At 45.9% G+C, this 16,293-nt stretch overlaps 5 protein-coding genes across 5 annotated transcripts in view; 2 read left to right on the top strand and 3 right to left on the bottom strand.

The window, feature by feature from the left end:
* Positions 1-16,293, top strand: part of LOC126557814 (fumarate hydratase, mitochondrial-like) — a 269,371-nt gene that overhangs the window by 226,028 nt on the left and 27,050 nt on the right. The window lies entirely within an intron of this gene.
* On the bottom strand, positions 1,607-4,585 carry LOC126558128 (arrestin domain-containing protein 3-like). Its single transcript, XM_050214083.1, has 3 exons — positions 4,471-4,585; positions 1,918-2,904; positions 1,607-1,831 (listed from the first exon to the last, which is right to left on the bottom strand). The coding sequence occupies exons 1-3, from the start codon at positions 4,583-4,585 to the stop codon at positions 1,671-1,673; spliced, it is 1,263 nt and encodes a 420-aa protein (XP_050070040.1). The 3' UTR covers positions 1,607-1,670.
* On the bottom strand, positions 6,746-8,068 carry LOC126559836 (arrestin domain-containing protein 3-like). Its single transcript, XM_050216009.1, has 3 exons — positions 7,949-8,068; positions 6,997-7,878; positions 6,746-6,927 (listed from the first exon to the last, which is right to left on the bottom strand). Exons 1-3 carry the CDS (start codon positions 8,064-8,066, stop codon positions 6,746-6,748), a joined length of 1,182 nt encoding a protein of 393 aa, XP_050071966.1. The 5' UTR covers positions 8,067-8,068.
* Positions 9,730-11,078, bottom strand: LOC126558206 (arrestin domain-containing protein 3-like). The gene is made up of 3 exons (XM_050214173.1): positions 10,958-11,078; positions 9,929-10,891; positions 9,730-9,851 (listed from the first exon to the last, which is right to left on the bottom strand). Exons 1-3 carry the CDS (start codon positions 11,076-11,078, stop codon positions 9,730-9,732), a joined length of 1,206 nt encoding a protein of 401 aa, XP_050070130.1.
* On the top strand, positions 12,605-14,208 carry LOC126558120 (arrestin domain-containing protein 3-like). Its single transcript, XM_050214074.1, has 3 exons — positions 12,605-12,721; positions 12,984-13,127; positions 13,202-14,208. The coding sequence occupies exons 1-3, from the start codon at positions 12,607-12,609 to the stop codon at positions 14,206-14,208; spliced, it is 1,266 nt and encodes a 421-aa protein (XP_050070031.1). The 5' UTR covers positions 12,605-12,606.

Here is a 16,293-nt window from a genome sequence, read left to right as displayed (position 1 = left end):
ACACTTCCTTTAATAGATTGCGGTTAAAAAAATAAGGCAAAAGCAAATATTGAGAACATATATAAACAACAGTATCCTTTTGAGGTTACAGTAATAAAATTAATTATATTCACCTTTTTTACATTTTATTACTCATTGCATAAATCGTTACATAGTTTATGGGGGTTGTTTCGAATAAGGGCGCAAATAGATGAAGACTTATTTCTCCTAAAACGTCGTGCAACTTGTCTGAATTAGCGTCGAACAAATCGTTTACTTACACCCGTAAAATTTCACTTCGTTCAAATTTGTTGGCGCAGTGTTTCATATTTCGAACTTCATACGTTTATAAACCTTCACAAGCTTTTCATAGAGTGTGCTTCGTAGAAAGCAAGTTGTTTCAATGTTTTGCATTACATAGCGACTAAATGTCTCTTTAAAAGTAGAAGGAGTAGTTGGAAGATGGTGTGTCAATTGCGTGGATAAATAAAATGACACAAGTTCAACCGATCCATTCAATCACTGGCCCTCCTCTCGAATCAACCTTTCATGTCTGTATACTGGTTTAGATTAATAGTGTAATTTCTTTTTGTTTGTTTGTTTGTTTCCTTCTAACTTCGTGGTATATTCGAGTGCATCTGGACGGCCTTTCCCCTGCGCCAGATCTGTCTGTTATGTGTTGTCTTGCAGTCCTGTTCGTTTCCAGTTGAGGTTAGTTGTTATACTTTTTTTTCGTTATTTGTTCCCTGTGCGTACAAAACCACACATAGAGCTAATATAAAACTTGTAGGCACTGTTGCAGCTGCGTAACATGAGTTTTCATTTTCTTCTTTCTTTCGTTTCTGTTCTACAATACAAGTCAATATTGTATACTGACATCATACATATGGGACAATGCATAATTAAAGGACTTTTTTTCGTAGTTTGGCAACATCATTCTAATACATTCTGCGGTTGGGTGTGTCTGTATATTCACCGCAAAATTTTGTCGTTCGCAGGTTGCATGTCGGATGGAAACTTTACTAATGTACACCGCGAAGAACGTTGAACGCTCTCAAGAACCGGGTCGAACTAAGCTGCCAAGCAGCACGATCTATGTGATGTAGTTTTCCATTAAAAATAAGCATGAGTTTTGTTGCGCGCAACGCTTTCTAGAATTAAACGAAACGAATAATGCGCAGTACAATAGCACAGACTTAACATAAAGGAGGTGCTTGCATTGATGCACCTAACTAAAAAAAAAAGGTCCAACACTTTATACTTTACGGGTCGTTAGCCGTAGTTGCTGGGGTATCGATAAGCGAAAGAAAAATGCTAAAGGTTGGCTATAATTGACCATAAAATGTCAGACTAATGAATGCATTAAACTGATGTTGAATGATGAAAACAAGCAAATTATAATGCATGTGATCATCCTAAAAAAAAGCGCACTGCGTTCTTGTGCATCTGTGACAACAACATTCATTGAATTTTTCCCTTGACCGCATCTTCCTGTACTGATAGCAAATTGTTTCAGTAAACTCAGAACGAGGCTGGATCATTTTGCACACAAGACGCCGCAGGTTAGCATAACTTTACCTGCCTTTCATATATGCCATTATATAGTTGATGGGAGTAAGAGGGACTATTCGAGAATCAAGTGTAAGGTTAAGAGTGATGACCGTTTAACCGATTCTTGAACGGCGGATACCTTATCCATAGTTGGGTGGCGGTGGCGGTGCAGATGGCGTGAACGCGTACGTTGGATACCGGGGAGCGTATTCTGCTCCTCCAACGATGCGAGTAAATTCGGAATCATTTTTCCCGGAAATAGTCGGTGCTTTGTACGAAGTTTCAGCAAACGTCGGTGGAGCTAAAAAATGGGAAGAGAATGTCAGAAATTAGCTGCTCATCCTCCATCAATGGTAATCTTTTGTCACAACTCTTTCCCACACTTACGTATATTCGGATAAGCTTTGTTATCACCAACGTTCCAACCGAGTGCACCGCCCGCCCCATTGCTGGGTGGGCTGGCCGGACTGACCGGTTGCGTCGGGAGCATGGAAGGATCCGTTTCGATTGCCTGAATGGACGGATTGTCCGTGTACGGTGGCGGTGGCTGAAACGACTCGAGCGGTACCGTACCGAGCACGATCGGTATGTTACCGTCCAAGTTGGAATGCATGCCGGACACCTCGGCAGCCACCTTAATATCGTAATCCACATCAATGATGCCACAGTTGACGAGGTTCGACGGGGGCAGGGGCGGTATCTGCAAGAACTGCTGCCATGTTTGGCTGTTGCCTGCCTCAACCGGGCCCATCGAAATGCTGGTAACATACTCCTTCTTGCGCTTCGTTTCGCGCCTCGGTGTGTGCACGTGGAATGCAAGCAGCTTGCGCAGATTGATCGTGATCTTGTTCACGCAAACATTGCTTGCATTATCACACTCGACCGTTACTGGAACGGATTGGCCTGAAACGTACCCAGTTACCGGTACGTGTACGATCACGTTCAACGGTCCGGAAGCGCAACAGAAGCAGCAGAACGTTTTCTCCAGCTCCAGCTTAAACGGATCCTTAACGCGTGGATTTAAGTTTAGATCGACGGGCGAGATGACAGTGAATGCCATCTTGATGTCCTGATCAAACTTCCAGGGTCGATCGAGCGTCACCTTGACCGTGTAGCGCACGAAACCCCATTCGCCTTCGAAGGAGGATGGTAGCGTTGGTGGAAGGGCACAGGTGAATGGGTAACAGTGCTGCCCGGCGGGCAGTTCCGTTTCGGCCGCATTCTTACCACCGAGCAGGTAGTACTGTATCTGGAAGTATTCCTCCTGGCCGGTAAGGTTCGTGGTCGATTCGTACTGTTTACCGTTTTGATCGGTTTTTGTTTCCGTTTCGCTCCATTTAGTTTCGGCTTCGCCGGCGAACTTGATAACGATGCCTACAATAAGAAACGTGAAATAAGGAAATACGATTATTAACTTTTGATACAAAGTACATCATATTTTTGTTACACTGTTGGGTAGTAGTTGGTCTAATATCTAAAATTATCATCCGGACTGTTTTCCCGTAGTAAGGACTGACTACTACAACTTCGTATTGTCATCAAGGCTAGGAAGCTCGTTAAGTGAACTGAAAATCCGGAGGTTTTGCAATTTTGTGGAACAATTTAACGGTTGTTTGGAAAATTGTAATTTTTATTGTATCACTTCCGCCGCTCGTAAATAACAAACAAGTATTTAACGATAAGGAAACGTTGGTTGGTTTCATTTTTAAAAAGCAGCTTCATGGTCATCCACGATCATGTCCGAAACCCGTAACGGAAAGGTTTATAAAAAACTTTTACGATCAAGTTCAGGGATGATGATTGATAGTAACCAAGATGGCATAGGAATACTCAATCCAAGCAAGCGGTGACGCAAAACTCCATGCTGCGTGCGATCCATATGGAATCGCTTATAATTTAGATGGAAGGATAGCAGGCTTATTGGCACTTCGCGAGCTAGTTATGTTGTATTTCCTTTCAAGAGTTTAAAATCTATAAAACTTCCACTGAGGGTCATTGCTAACAAAGTGATCGTATTTAGATTTGCCGAAAGATTCAAAAATATGCCTCAGCTCAGCATGTGTGAAACACGTTCGCAATTCGACACGGAATGCAGAAGAAGGAACATACATAGATACATACGTATAGAAGCAAGCAAGCACTACAAGCGCATATAAAAATAAACATGCTCACGCGTTGTTCCCCGAAGCTTCTTCTTGAACCGGTTGGTTGGTTGGGGTTATGCAGGCTCAAACACACGCACGATGCTCTCTCTCGGATGCGTGTTTGGGGTGCGCCTGGTTCGTTTAACCAATCGAATGCGAAAGAATGGAACACTGTACCATAAAAAACATGCTTCTCGTTTCCAGATAGGGTTTTTTTCTTGTTGGGGGTATAGTATTTTTGGATAGCGATTCGGCTCACAAAAGGGCAATTAGTTCAAGTAGAAACTATCATTCTCACACCACTAAGTCGCATCGTACATTCCATTCGAGTGAAGTAATACAGTATGAACGGAAAAAAGTACATGCACACTGCACTGCAGGTTATAAGCATGATTAAGCCATCATCGCCACCGTTGTCAGGGTGTTGTGAACAGCTATTTCTTGTCTACTACTTGCTTGCCAAAATGTCGCCACACAGCATGAAACATGAATGTGTGTGTGTTCCCGCCGCCTCTCTCTCTCTGCATGCTTGAAGATGTTGATGGATTTGATGCAAACGCAAGCCACCCATCCGCCCCATTTCCACAACGGCGCCTAGCGGCTACGATTTTTTGACAGATGATGTCATCGAAATTAGTAGCCCATTAATGGGTGTCCTCTAACTGGGTTATCATAGAAATCCCTCGTGATACAATTAACTGGTCGTGTTCGTCTATGACTACACTATCGTAGATGCGAATGCTACCATATGCTGAGTGGTACCAAATCTATAGCCTCGGCAGCACCCAATACTCACCCCGTATCTTCTTCGCCGAATCGAACGTAAACGTCACACGACCGTTCACTGTCTGGCCAGCATAATACGTATTGTACGGATTATCCAACTCGATCGTACATTCCTTCAGACCCATCCTTTTTAGGTAGGTTTTGCCGGTTTCTTTACTGCTTCAAACACTTTTTCGTGCACTAGAGATACCGCCTACACACTGCCAATCACCAATTCTGCACACACTTGCAGTAACAATATACGCACCGCACTTCACGATAAAAAAGGACACGGGAATGGGGTGGTTTTTTTGCCACGTTCCTGAACACGGGGGCAATAAAGATGATGCAGAATAGGGCGAGTGAAATCTTTTAAAGTGGTGGTTCGCGCACAACGCCGGTTTAATTCGGAAGGTGGAAGCACTGATGTACGCACACAACACGGGAACCAGTTTTCGGTACTAGCGAGCAGCGCGGTCCGTGCCACAGCCACCAAACAAGAGAAGTGTTAGCACGGCGAGCGGTCGCCGGTTCCGTGACTGTCGTGTATAGGTGTGTTTGTGTTATATTGACAGACTTACCTCTCCGACAGAGTGCGGTTCCGGAAAGAGAGCGAAAAGGGTGAGAGAGTGTGTGTGATTGCGAACAGTAGCCGGTGTGTGCGTGTGAGTGCAATTTCCAAGCAACCTGTCCAATGTTGCCAGAAAGGTCGTATTTTAAATTACTAACCTTGGAAAATTGCATTAGTTTATTATTTTTTTTATCAAGGAAATGTATATACCGTAGGTTTACAGCATCAGCCAGGTCGCATTTCATTGGTATTTTGAAATTTAGTTACTCGGTGCAATAGTTCTCCAGAATGCCTCATCCAAAGTGCACCAAATTTTTACAACAGTTTATTTAGGAGTGATTTAAATTTACACTTTCTTCTTTTCTATCCATGATGCTGCTGTAAGTTCTTGATACAGTTCACCGTCCAATAAGCTGGTCATTCTGGTAGACGCATCAACGCCATCACTCCTTCTCACTTTAGGCCTACTAAGTGTAGTGCTTGGGGTGGCCCGGTGGTCAGCGGCGCCGATCTTCAAACGGCAGAACCGGGATTCAAATCCCATCCGGACCGTCCTCCCATAGTGAGGACTGACTAACCAACTACGTGGTATCGGCAGTCTAGTAAGCCATTTCGATGGCCGGCATGACCTTAGAGGTCGTTAAGCCATGAAAAAGAAGAAGTGTGGTCCTTATGTATTGCCTAAATAGACTTTTAGTCGTTCGGTACCATCCTCGTTGCATCACCTGGTAACCGGACCTTATTCGCTGTGGCGATCTAGCAAACTCATTGTATAGCTGGCGTACACGTCGTTTTTGTTGAAGTATCATTTATTTGGCGCCTCAATTCAATCATAGTAACAGGAGGTTTTTTGTATGGATATACAATATGGGGGGGGGGGGGGGGGGGGGAGGTGCGTTATGGCGCACGACTAGAGAAATGGTGTTTATTATATTAAATTATAAATGCTAGAAATTAAAAATCTGCTATTGCTATTTCTTAACAATTGTATATCTTCCAGCATTGTCTCTTAAACGAAAAGTTCGGATGACATTTTTTACAAGACCCCAACCGACGAACGCAATTGGCCAACAGTAGTTTTAGTAGCAGCAGCACTGTTCGACATAAGTATGTATATTTTGCAACAAATCTCAATGGCACTTGAGGTAGTAGTTTAGCGGAGGTTTTTTTTGTTGCATTCGCCGAGGTTCGTTTGACAATCATGTAAGCGCACATATTGTTTTTTCTCTTTAAACCTTAAAACCCGAAAAAACCCGGTCTCGCGCTTGTAATTAAATGTGTTTTACCAAAAAAAAAACCTACAGACGCACCGGGGAAAGCACACTTAGAGGCATTAGATAAGTGCATCTGACATACAACACGGCAAGCAATACAAATTGTCCCCAGGCGAGGAGGAACGTGTTGTAATGAGCAGGTGATGACGATAGTTGATCATGCGTGCGTTTGTGCGTGAGTGGGTTTTGTATATTTATTTCTTGTAGCTAATTGTTGTAAGCATATTTAGGCATGCCAAAAGCGGCGATAGGCAGTGTGGGTGTGTGTGTGTTTGTGATGTGCAATTGATGACATGTATGTTACTGACTTTGTACTCATGTTTGCGTTCTTTTTGTTTTAAAATTAAAAAATAAAAATAAAACGCTTATTAGTACCTTCCCTTCCCCATCCGATTCAGTGTAAATAGCAAGCAACTTGAAATAACAACAACGCCGGTTCGTCCTCTTTGACTCGGCTCCGTTCAGTTCTCATCCGGATCGGGCCGTGGAAAATCACTTTTCCGTGCGTGCACAATATAGTGAAGACGTACGTTGTTGGAATTGTTGTTTGGCAGCTCCTGGTGCTCCATACCTGCGAACGATCGGCGGGCAATGTTGTTGACCGGTATCCGTGTGCCTATAATATCCGTGTAGTGCTGTGAACCTGCAATGGGAAGGGTTAATCATGGAGCATGATTACGATGAACGGGAGCAGTGAATGACGATTACTTACTAAACGGATCCCACGGTGCTTTAGCTAGAGGTTTCAACTTTTCCCTCAACGGCACCGACGTCTCGAGCGCGATCGTACCGATAGTGATGGGCATTGCGAGCCGGGGACTAATGTTTGGTCCCGTAACGCGTGCCTCGATCTCCAGCTCGTAGGTGATGCTGAAGATGGGTGATCCGTCCGTATAGGTCGGCGGTAGGGCCGGGATGAGTAGGTTCTGCTGATGCTTCACCACCTCACCCGAGGTAACGCCGGAGCAGCGTGATTCGGCCACTACCAGCGCATCTGAGCGTGTTTGCGCCGTCGGCTGTTGGCTGGTGTAGCAAAGCTTTTGTACCAACTTGACGCGAAACTCGGTCACCGTCGTACGGCTCCGGTTGACCGCGTCTATCTTCATCACAATTGTTTGGCCCGGAATGTACCCGGTACGGGCTATCTGGGCAGATATGTATAGAGGTTCGGAGGAGCACGGTCCGCAGCAGAACACTTTTGTGAGTTCACTCTTCGTTGGAAGTATTAGCACTTCACCGTGCTCGTTCAGATTTAGATGCCGCAGCACGGTGAAGCTGGTTTGTCCGATCGGATCGATACGTGCTTTCGTTCGATGGAGCGCCACCTTGGCCGTGTACCGGATGCGTGCATGGTAACCCTCGAACGAGGTCGGTAGGTGGGCAGGCAGTTCGCAGGAAAAGTGATACGTATGTGTGCCAATGGCAAGATCCCGCAACGGTCCTACGGATGAACCGCACAGGAAGCTGGTAGAGTTGAGAAGCGTTTGCCGGCCATGGTAGCGTGTCGTTTTACGTCCACCCGGCTGCCCGGTGGCTGATTCGATAAACTCGCACCATTCTATTTCGGTCAGTCCATCCAGTCGTAGACTTATTCCTGGAAAATCAAAGCATTATTCTTACAAAACCATTCCAAAAAGCTTTCCCAACGGCGGCCGTCCACTCACCAATTACACTGAGTATCTCTGTTAGGCGGAGCTCGACCTGACCGGCTAGCGTTTGCCCGGCAAGATACACTCCGTACGGGTTGTTATCGAATCGTATGTGGCACTCGGGTTCGGGCATTTTATTTTTAAAACAAATGTGTGTCCCAGCCGTGTGTGCGCTCGTTAAAATCGATTATCAAACATTATTGAGCGCCTCCTATAAAAGCTTTTGTCGCGAGATGGAAAAACTCCTTCACAGAAAAAATACGGTCGCACCCGCAGCCTAGAACGGCATTGCGCCTGTATCGATTACCGTATCGAAATACCTTTATCCTCTTTCGTTTTTTTACAAAGTTTTGGTTTGCAAAAATATAGGAACTGTTTTGTGTGTTGTGAGCGACACTAGTAAACACTACACGCACGAACCACCACTCGTAGCTGTGACCATTTTCTTTCTCTATCCGCGTAATCTACGCACCCAAACTGTCTAAAATACTTGAAACATGCTGCTGCTGCTGTTGCTGCTGCTACTACAACTGTCCTTGGGACGTCGCCGCTGCCTCTTGCGCGAGAAACCGGGCGGGGATGAAAATGTGAGTTGTGTCGTGTCCGTATCCTTTACATTTGACGTAAATCGTACAAGGATGTTTTCGCTTTTTGGGGCGTCATGGATTGTGACTGTATTTGTGCTCACAATTCACCACCCCCACGAGGAGGTGGAAGTGTGGTGTTTGTTTGCTTACATGATAGAAAATACGAGAGAGAGAGAGAGAGAGAGAGAGAGAGAGAGAAATAGAGATAGACAGTGAGAATTTATGCTCGCAGGATATGCTCCTGAAATTCGTAAAAAGCGGCATTCTACACCATCAGTGCGAAACGCGTTGTTTCATCGTTGAGCAATCGTGAAATGAATTTTCTGACTCTGGTGTGGCAGTGTTGCCAATACTAGTGATTTAAGTAGCTTCTACAGATTGCAGCTAAGAAGATCAAAAAAATTAGTTTAAAATTCAATTCCATAACCAACGGTGATGAATCAAGTGCCTTCGACCTCTTAAGGCACTTCGAAAAAAATATCCAACGAGTTCATTAAGGTACGGACTACTTCTGCATATTCTTCTTCCGTTTCCAGGCAACTTGATCTAGGGCTGCAGTCCTCCATTCACGGCTGCATCCGATCTCTGACAGGTTTGACGCTTCTAGATTCAACCAACGGGTTCGCTGTGCTCTTCTACGCCTCGTCCCGAACGGGTCGCTGAAGAGCAGGTTTCTGGTGGAGACATGAGTCCGGCATCCTCATCACGTGCCCCAGCCAACGTATCCTACCGGCTTTGACCATCAGGATATCAGCACCGCCAAACAGCTCAGCTAGCGCGTGGTTCATTCTCCTTCGCTACACGCACTGTTCGCACACACCGCCAAAGATAGTCTTCCTCCGGCATAATCCAGGACTCGCACCTGTAAAGATACAAGCCCTGGATTACCTCGATTACCTCGATCTCGATACGATGTATCGTGCAATTCGTGTGTTGTTGGAGTCTCCTGGATCGCATGAGTTTGTTGCGTCCGTAGTAGGCACGATTTCCCCCCAAACAATGAGTCTTCGGACTTCGCTGCTTCATGACTCATGACATGCTCCAAACGCTTACTGTATTTGTTTGTAAAACATACGATTTATTATACTACTGCAAGTAAGCGTAAATGGTTGCATTTATTAACAAATTAATGATAAAACAGCTTCTGTACACGTGTTGTTGCTCAAAGTGGAATCGTGCTGTGGTTGTAAACGTGCCCGAAGAATCTTCCTACTCACTGAACCGGTAAACCATGTACTGTGGCGTGAAATTGTTGCTGCCCGTATTTTCTTCGCCCTCCTCGAGTATGTTGGCCGGTGTCGATCCAACGGCTTCCTCGTACGTCGGAGGTGCTGTACACAAACCAAGACAAAGAGTGAAAAACAAATTGAAAAATATTGATCGTTTCGCAATAACGGTGCATCCTTACGTAGTTGATCCGTGGATACGGTTGACATGCCGGTTGGTTTGAGTTGATCGTACGGAATAGGGGGAGGAACCGATGGTTCTGTCACGCCACGTTCCTGTACGGACGGTACGGGATACGCCTGTAACTGTTCGTTATTACCCATCGTGGGGATGGCGTGCGCTGCTAATGGCACCGTACCGAGCGTTATCGGAATGCGAATGCGCGGATTAATGTTTGGTCCGGGAATTTTAGCCTCAACCTCTACCTCATACCCGAGCGTCAACACTTGACACTGATTGCTAGTGGAAGGTAGTGCCGGTATTGCCAAAAACTGATCCCGAGTGCACTGCTCACCGGCGGCCACACCCTGACAGCGTACCTCTGCCACCACTTCCGGCACTAGCTTCACACGGCTGTACGGTGTCTGGCTGATGTAGCACACATTCTTCATTAACTTTGTGCTGAACTCGGTCACCCGCTTCTTGCTTCTATTCGACGCCTCAATATGAACCGCTATCGTTTGACCGGGTACGTAACCACCGATTGGGACCTGAGCCGAAATGAACAGTGGGTCGGAGGCGCATGGTCCGCAACAGAACACCTTCTGCAGCTCGAGCTTGCACGGCATGGACAGTGAGAGCGCATTCTCGTTAAGATTCACGTGGCGTAGCACGGTAAAGCCGACCTTATACGTTGGATCTATCTTCCACGGTCGGTGTAGTACTACGCGCACAGTGTACCGTACATGACCGTATTGGCCCTCGAACGAGGTGGGCAAATTGTGCGGTAGCTGGCAACCGAACCGGTACGTGTGCGTTCCGGGCGCAATATCGAACGGATTGCCCTCCGGTGAACCCTGCAGATACGTGACCGTGTTGATATAGTCCTGCCGTCCATGGTAGTGTACGGTACGGCGGGATTTGCCCGTACCACTACTCTCCGACCATTTAACCTCGGCGAATCCTTTGATTTGTAGACTCACACCTGCTCGAAAAGTAATGCGTTTGGAAGAATCACTTGGTCTCAATGGCACTAGGGCAATCGAATTACCTTTAACTTTGAATACTTCTAGTACGCGCAGCTCCACGTATCCGGAGAGGCTTTGGCCGGGAAAATAAACACCACAAGGGTTGTTATCAAACCGTATCTGACACTCGGTCGCTTCTGGCATTTTAGTTTAGCGTTTTGCTTTTTGCTTCAGTTTTTCGTTAAGGTCAACACAGCGGGTAAGTGTCCCTGCAAACTCCCACACGATCGTAATGATACTGAGCGGCAGAATCGTCTAGTCTAGTTCCTTTGCTACTAGATGTCCTATCAAAAAAGGGCTACGACGGCTCATTTTATCAATCGCTTGCGGGTAGATTTCTACTCCGGTGCGGGTTTGCCTTCGATTGTTAATGGATGGCAGTGTACGATAAGATAAGGAATATGGCACCATCAATCGGTGGGCGATGGTTGATTCCATCATTACAGTACACTGCAACAGTTGTGGTTCGCGTGTAGTGTGCATCAACGCCGTTGGCCGGACATTGCGCCAATAGGTTTCGTGTGCAGATTACGTGTGTGTTCAATTGTTTACAACTGGAGTAATGTTTGGTGCTAGATGAATATTTCATTGCAATCCCGCAGGATGACTCACGCGGAAAATAGTAGCGATTGCTTACAGTTGGTGATTTTTATATAGAAATATCGCACCGGACGGGGTTACGGTGTTGTAGTCGACAATGGCGCCGGGGCGCTTCATACGACATGACAGGGGCTCAAATCCCACCCATACCGTACCCCCATAGTAAGGTCCTGACTATCCAAATACGAGGTGTCAACAAGTCTAGTAAGCGACTCAAATGGCCAGCGTGACCTAGAAGGTCGTTAAATCAAGAAGACATTGATCTTACACATGCTGGTAACCAACGGTTACGATTATGGGAGTGAAACCGCCTACCAGATGCACAGTATGAGGTAGCCTATGGAGAATATCAAATCGAAAGTAAATACTCGCCATACGGTTGTTTTTGCCTGTGAACTAATTTGGTAAGATAAGCGCAGCATCATTATCAACAAACGTATACATGGTTGAACGAACGAATTCCTAGACTTAACATAAATAACGTTTCTTTTTCCCCTCTCTATTGCTTATATTCTAATTTTGTTTACAAACCGCCTCGGAATATTCGAACACTTCCCACGAACCACGAGCATCTTGAACCGGAATTCTTCAAGGCGGCATCGTTAATCGCTCGCGCGTTCGTATTCGTGTGTTGCAACGAACCATGAATATGTTCCATCGTAGACAGAGAAGTGCCGAGAAGTCGCCCCAAACCCCAAACCCGGTGGCCAACGGGAAATGGAATTGCGGTTGGAATGTTTGTGCGGGACAGTGAGAATTCAGATAATGGCCACACCAATACGCACAGCACGATATCACAGAGGTTGCGAATAACACCAACACCCGAGTAGTGGTGTGTTGTTCGTAGGAAGGTCACGCTATGACATCATGCTCCCACCACCAAAACATCGCCACCCTGTGCAAGCATATACAGAGCTTCACAGTACGATCGGTTTTCCGAGCCGGTTTAGTTGGTGGCTAACAGCATCGGTATATAGCAGACGCGTTAGTGGAAAAAAGCGTGCGTGCGTGTGTGCAATTAACGTGAACAGCGGAAGGGACTTTCCCTTTAAAAAAAAAAAAACGCCTCAATATGAAAGTGCACTGTGATATACGCTTTACCAACAGTACTCACGGATCTTACCTCAGTGGACAACAGTTGACGGGAGAGGTCCAGATCAAGCTGACCGAGCCAAAACGGTTTAACGGTGAGCAGATGTAAAGGCAAACCATGCCACACCACTCAGAATGTGCAGGTTGCAGTATGCTCTGCACGCGCGTTTTCCGTCGTCAAGGACGACCAGCCGCCTTTCGAAATTGTGGCTTTACCGTGTGAAACTGAGTGTGTAAAATGAACCTTTGTTTGGTGTTGTTTTTCAACAAAAAATCGTTTCTGACTTCGCCTAACCTGACTGATCCGTGTTTCAATTCTGCGCTTTCCAATTAACGTTCACCTTACCACACCAACAGAAATCACGCTCCGGATCGTCGGATACACCAGTATAAATTGGTCAGAAAAGCGAGGCCAGGGCAAACGAAGACGCACGGTTTACTACAGCGCCAGACGTGATCATCTCTCATCGCAGAAGATACTGTTTCCACCGCAACAGAATGGTAGGAAAAAGACGATCCACCATCTTCCTAGACAGTGGAACAAATCTGATCAAGGACCTTTTGTTTTAACTCAGGAAACCCCGCAGAACTGCCAGCCGGAGAACACATGTACCAGTTTGCCTGCGAACTACCGTCCAGTTTGCCAACCTCATTCGAAGGAACGTACGGACACTGTCGCTACACCGCCCAGGTGGTGTTGAATCGGCCCTGGAAATTTAACCTTACGCACAAAGTCGGTTTCACCGTCGTTCAGCCGCGCGATCTAAACCTCCAAGCACCCTCCATCCGTATGCCCACCCAGATGGAAGATGCGCGCGTCTTTTGCTGTGGCTTTTGGCGCACGAAACCTTTGTTCGTGCGGGTAACCGTACCCTGCACCGGTTACGTACCCGGGCAGGCGATTCCGCTCACGATCAATCTGGACAATCGTTCATCCCGCCTCATCGAGGGTGTGAACATGAAGCTACAGCAGGAGGTAATATACCGTGCAGAGTCACCTTCGCCCAAACACCGCCGAGAGGTGCACACGATCGTCAAACACATTGGGAATGGTGTTGAGGCTGAAGCGACGAATCAGTACATACAGCGGCTTGTAGTGCCAACCGTCGTACCGACGTGCGGTGATCAGAATCTCATTTCCGTATCCTATCGCTTACATTTGACGGTGCGTGTTCAGGGTTGTGGATCCGATCCGGTGCTCGAGATACCACTTATCATCGGAACGACACCATTAATACCGGATCAGCCGGCAACGGTTGCCGTTCCGGTGGTGGCTGGTGATGCTAGTGCCCCACCGCAAAGCGTTGGATTTAACTTTGGCAATGTTCCAGCACAGCTGCCATCTGCCAGCGGTATCATGCGCCAAAACACACTGCCACCGGAGTATCTTCCACCACCAACGTACGAAGAAGCGATGAATGCAGCGGCCGTAGTGATAACCGACGACACGGACACACATGCGATAGGCAGCACAAAACCGTACATACCGCTCTATCCATCGTACAACTTTAGCGGTATCCAGTGGCCTCCTCTGCCACCGGGTTCGACTTTGCCACAGCCATCACTTCCACCGAAACAGTGACCGGGTTCCGGGTACGAGTAGGACGGTTACACTCCGGCAATTGCAAACTACTAACTTGAAATATTCCAACTACTCTACAACTCACTTGACCTGCTCTACTTCTTCCAGAGTTTTAGAATGAACAGGAATCAAGTTTGAACCATTATTCAGGGCTCTATATATGATGAAGCGGACCATTCAACTACCAGATAACGTGTCACTACATCTGGTTACACAGAGACTGGAAATGAATCGAACGTTGAAAGTTCGTTCCGAATCTCCTACCACTATCAGCCTTAAAGTTACGCATTTACAATATTTAATGGTTACATGTATTTCAAATAATTTTTTTTTACAATGTTTCTGTTTTTATAAGTTAGAAAAGGAGAATGGGAATGAAAAGTGTACTTAATGTGTTATACCCCCAATCCGTCGGTTTTCTATGCTCCATGTTGTTTATGTCATCCGAATCTTCACTGGGGGGAAAGGCTCCGATTAGTTTTAAGGGCTGTATTATTTGCAGCAGCCTTCCTTAGCGCCATCCTTACACGGACAGGTACAACGAGACTCGCAACCACATCCACTGCCACAGCTTGAGGTTGTGCATTTGCAATCTGCAGAAACGGAAGCAAACGGATTATTAAATTGAAATGAGCAAGCGCCGCAGGTCTACTTACCGGCAAGACAAGTTTTGCAAGGCATCTTGAGTTAAGATTTTGTTGGTATTTCTTGTTGAACGCACCAACAACTGTCGCTTCACTCGGAACTGATTACACTCTTGCTACTTGATACACAGGCTTATATTGGACGGCAAATGGTAGTTTCCGTGTGCAACGCAAACATCCCATCGATGAACCACCGACACGCCACACATGAGAATATTGAATTCGAACAAACGAACGTGTTGGTGAGGAGTGCAAACGAGACATTGATCAACGTGAAACGCGACTCCAGCGCGTCGTTAATGGGGGGCGTCATTGACCCGCTGATTTTGTTTGTTTGTGGCGTGATTAGATATCACAAACCATAGCGAAGCATGACACATTCGCACAAACAAATTTGGTTGTAAACACGTTGGCGCAACTTTGGCTTTGTTGACTACAGCACCATTGTTTACGATAGCGATAATAGAATTGCATCGTAAGCTTTATTTGAATGATGTAGAAGTGCACAAAACTGCATCATTTCGATCATACTCATTCGTACAATTGGGGGCGAAAAAGCTTTTTTTTAAACGCCACGTGTCGATATTGGTCGATGCCGTCTAGTGTTAATTGCATCAGCAAAAAAGGCGTGCAAAACTATTGAAATTGCATGAGCTAAAGCTGTGGAAGCTAACGACACGTATTATAACAAAAGCATCATGTTTAAACGCTGTTTGCACACGACACTCTCTCATGCTGAAGCTCACTGTCTCTCTCTCTCTCTTTATGGTGCGGAAGTGCACGCGGGCTACTTTCAAATGGTTCAATTGCTGCAATCCCCGGAACGGATGGAGACGATATAAAAGTATGCACCTTTCGCATCGATCTCAGTAGACCAGTGCCAAAGTGCAAAGAGAGAGTGAGTTTGTGTGTGAGCAGACGACACATATTGTTATCACCGGAAAAAAAAACAGTGCGAATAGGTGCCAATTTTCCATTACTTCTAGTACACCAGTATAGGCGTGTCGACGAGAGCGAAACTACACCCCGAAAATGCCTTGCAAGTGTTGTGGAAATGGTAAGTTGGAGATTTTTTTTTGTTAATAATGTGTAGACGAGGTACAATTTAAGAAGGAATTTTATTTTACAGATTGCAAATGTACTAGCGGATGTGGCAATGGGCAAACGTGTGCCACGGATTGCAAGTGTGCCTGTGCCAGCGGTGGATGCAAGGAAAAATCTGGTGGATGCTGTGGCAAGTGAGCTCCATGGGCCATGCTGCGGGATAAGGTGGTAATCTCTGTTGGGAAAGCTTGAGGCTAAGCTGTTGGCAAAGACACTAAAATAATCCACAAATAAAGCACGGTTATTTATTGCTGATAAAAAATGATATCGTTTTTTGCACTTCTTTTTTAAATTTATTAATGGAATCCGATAATCGGCAATTGCCATTCATTTTATT

Source organism: Anopheles maculipalpis, chromosome 2RL, assembly GCF_943734695.1.
Source record: "Anopheles maculipalpis chromosome 2RL, idAnoMacuDA_375_x, whole genome shotgun sequence".
Classification (NCBI taxonomy): Eukaryota; Metazoa; Arthropoda; class Insecta; order Diptera; family Culicidae; genus Anopheles; species Anopheles maculipalpis.
Note: the sequence above shows the minus strand (reverse complement) of the source record. Positions and strands in the feature narration are given on the sequence as shown.